At 37.5% G+C, this 4,024-nt stretch overlaps 1 protein-coding gene across 1 annotated transcript; it reads left to right on the forward strand.

Moving 5' to 3' along the window:
* Nucleotides 1–2,010: 2,010 nt before the first annotated feature.
* Nucleotides 2,011–4,018, forward strand: LOC113205140 (glucose-fructose oxidoreductase domain-containing protein 2). Its single transcript, XM_026420640.2, has one exon. It carries the CDS (start codon nucleotides 2,238–2,240, stop codon nucleotides 3,414–3,416), a length of 1,179 nt encoding a protein of 392 aa, XP_026276425.1. The 5' UTR covers nucleotides 2,011–2,237; the 3' UTR covers nucleotides 3,417–4,018.
* Nucleotides 4,019–4,024: the final 6 nt, after the last annotated feature.

Genomic DNA, 4,024 nt, shown 5'->3' on the forward strand with positions numbered 1-4,024 from the left:
CTCCCCCTTCTCTCCTCCTCCCCCTCAAACTGCCTACCATCCCGCATGTCTCTGTAGAGACGCGCCCAAGTCGAAACTCAGACCTCCAGACCTCCTCAGCGACTGTCAAGGAGGATCTTCCCCGCCGCCTCAGATTGTACTAGAGGATTCTAATCTCTTTTGACTTCTCAGTTGCAGGAGCCGAGGAAGAGTACTGGACGCCGCCACCCGCCTTGCCCTTCAGAGACCGGCTGCGCGCCGCGGCGCTGCTGGAAAATCACCGGCGGGTCACGAGAGGTGTTTTCGACGAGTGCTGCTCCAAGTCGTGCACCATAGACGAGCTGATGAACTATTGCGATGTGCCGGACGATTAACCAGTCTCCTCTAAATGCCAAAATAGTTTTATTTTAATTTCAATGTTACTGCAAACTTATTTTTAGTTCAAGACATTCCCTCCAAAGACTTCGGGGGTAGTACTTCCAATGCCCTTCTTATTGTCTTCTTCTTCTTTTTTTTTTGTCTATCCCTGTCTTACGTTACGTTCCTCACCATCCCTTGCTATTTGTCTTTTTCATCGTCACAATTCCACGCACACTCTGTCTTTATTATCATTCTCTCTGTATTTATTAATGATACCACAGAAGTAGAGCACTTTCTGATAATAGCGTATCTAGTGATCACAGGCTTCAAATAAAAGCTTGTTATTCGTCCATTTGACTTAAAATGTGTAAGGTTTAGCGTGTGATATTGATGTACAATCATTTAAAGCAATTTAAAATTTTATGTTGATTTGCCCCACAATGTCATTAGGCATTTCTTTTATTTTTTGTGACAGTCAATGCTTAGCAATATTTGTTGTTATGTTGTTATGAGTGTTTATCAATTATTATTATTCTAATTCAACCCTTATTTGGCTCTGAAGACGAGATCTATCTCAGTAGCTGTGTTATTAATTTAGCAGATTTAATTCATGTTTTCATCAGCTGTGCTGATAGAGCCGGTGAATTTTTGAAGTTGCCGGGTGTATAACGTGATATTTACTTATATACAGACCCGCAAAGTGGTGATTGATTATGATAAATGTTCCTGTACATTATTTTATCTTTCAAAGGGCTAGTGATTTGAGCTCATTGTGTATTTATATTTATGTTGCTTGTATGACATAATAAGTAATAGGTGGGATTTGAAGAGAGTGCTTTATTAGTTTGTGTATGATGTCCTAATCAATTTTAAAATGAAAACTATTTAGTGACACATTGAGTATGCAATTGTATTACATGATCCTTTATTATGATCTCACTCAGAACTTGTTTCTCTTTTCATAAAAGAAATGCTTGCGACTGCATGTGTAAAAATATCATTAGACTGTTAGAATTACCCCAATCTTAGAAAAACTTTGATATTACTATTACTTTAATTTTTAAATTCATTCTTACTAGATAAGATTCACAATAGAACAGATTTAGGAAATGATAGAAACATTATTTGCAATTTCTTTATGTGACTGCGCTGACTATCTAAATATCTGTGATGCATGCCGCCAACATATTTTAGCACTCAAATAATCTTGTTTTTGTAATTGATTGATTCTGATAAGAACCAGTTTCTACTGCGGTGGTTTTAAAGAAACTAAAGATATGGAAGCACGTCCGTAAACGAATTACATTACTTCAAAAAATAAATAAATGTAAAAACATCAATGCTGTACACTTTTGTTTGACAGTGTGGTTTTAGTGACCCACACACAAATGGAAAGCTCAACATTCCTCTCTATCGACTGGCTTTACACTTCTGTACACCCTTGAGAAAAGGCCCTTTCATGAGTTACACCACACACACTATCTATATAAGGGAAGGGTCTCTTTTCCCGCCCCGTCAAACTCCTCGTCGATTTGGCGCGCTTTACACTTAGGAAGGCCCTATACGAGACTACTACTACAACTGCAAATAATCGATGCTTTTGACTAGTAAACTTTTCATACGCACCACTTTTAGTCATACATTGCGGTTCAACAGGAAACGAGCCTTTACACGAGGCTAAGTGAGTCATGTTAAAAAGGAAAACAACACACAACAAACCGAGACGAGCAACAAATTTAAGCAGAAGATCAAGTCAAACATACAGAGCTGTGTCATCTTTTGAAGAAAAAGGGAGTGTCAAGCCATTAATGAAAGTTTTTAACTTGTCAACACTTTCTTTTTTTTTATAAAGTTAACCTTTGTGATTTTGTTTTTGTTAAAAAATATCCACATCCAAAATGTTGCCAGGAATTGGTGTATTTGGAACTGGAAACGTTGTGAGAGTGATAGTACCATTTCTACGTGAGAAGGGGTTTAAAATTGAAGCTTTGTGGGGAAGAACACTGTTAGCAGCTCAAGAAATAGCCCAAGAACTGGAAATACCTTTCTGCACCAACAAAATTGACGATGTCTTATTGCGGAAAGATGTTGACCTTATTTTCATTATGTGTTCTCCAAATCTTCATTCTCAAATTGCTGTGAAAGCATTGGGCATAGGTAAACATGTCTTATGTGACAAACCTGCTGGCCTATGCCAAAGTGAATCTCTGAAAATGGTTCGAGCTTGTCAGTATTATCCATCCCTCATATCAATAGTAAACCATAGTTTGAGATTTTTACCAGCATTTGTGCACATGCGAAGAGCTATTTGTGAAGGCTTCCTGGGAAAAGACAACAAAATCACTGTATGTGATATTCGTGTACAAATGGGGAGCCTTTTGCATTCCACTTATGACTGGCATTGTGATGAAACAATGGGTGGAGGAATTCTGACCCTTGTTGGTAGTCATGTCGTTGATTTAGTCTCTTACCTCATTGATCAGAAAGCTGTTCGAGTCCATGGTGTTGTAAGAACATTTACCAAAACCACTGATAATATCAATGGCATAAGACACATATCCAGTCCAGACTTCTGTAGTTTTCAAATGGATATGAGTGATGGGACCTTAGTGACTGTCACATTGAACAACCATTTTCAAGGGTCTTTCAGCCAAGAAGTTTTGGTATGTGGACAGCAAGGCCACTTAGTTGTACGAGGTGGAGATTTATATGGTCAGAAAGCTGGGGCTTCTAAAGAAGAAGTTATATATGTGGATGTTGAGGACCTCCAAAGAGGTGGGAATATAATTGCCAGTGCTGCAAAGTCAATACCCCGTCCTTACATGAAAGGTCTCTTTAAGATGATATGTGCACTGAGAGAAGCTTTCCTCCCAGTTGAAGACAAAAGAGGTTGGATAAAGCAACCAGTAGCACAAGCTGCTAACTTTGAAGATGGGTTGTATGTTCAAGCTGTCATAGATGCATTACGAAAATCAAGTGCTAACCGAGAGTGGGTAAAGGTGAATATTATCACAGAAGAACCTGATCCTAATCCTCTATTGAGTGCAGCTGTAAGACGCAGTGCTATATCTATGTAAACTCCTGCTTTACTGCTCTCTAATTCTGTTTGTGCTTACAGTTTCATGGGTTACTTTGTTCTGAGGTTGTCTCATGGAAATGCAGGGCATGTTTGTTGTCAGTCTCAGATGTTATCAAATCAACGTTTCAATGTTTATGTTAATAACATTCAAAGTTTTGCAAGTACTTAAAGTAGTTACTCAAAAACCCATGATATTTTTTTGTCCAGTATTTATTTTTAATATAGTTATTGATTTCACGCTGGAGCTCTCGAACAAACCATGAAAGTGGTATCAACTATTTTACCCTTTCAAATTTTTCTTACAAGCTGGAATGACTAATATCATTCTGGTTAAATTATGCGTAGAATTTTTATTTGCTTGTAGTATTTAACCCAAATCAGTCATTATATTTTCTCCTTCTGTGTTTTTCCCTAGTTTTTCCTCATCTCTTTTGTCAGTGACCTAATTAACGTCATTACAGTTTTCAGAGTGATGGAAAGTTATAAGGTTGTGTTTGTATTTGTTAGAATGTACAATCTTGCATTATGTACTTATTACATACTGATCATTCCTTAGGGTTGAAAAGTTTTAGGAATTCTTATATATTTGCTTAATTTGTTAAAATA

The sequence above is a fragment of the Frankliniella occidentalis genome, unplaced genomic scaffold, assembly GCF_000697945.3.
Source record: "Frankliniella occidentalis isolate FOCC.00 unplaced genomic scaffold, Focc_3.1 Scaffold300, whole genome shotgun sequence".
Lineage (NCBI taxonomy): Eukaryota > Metazoa > Arthropoda > Insecta > Thysanoptera > Thripidae > Frankliniella > Frankliniella occidentalis.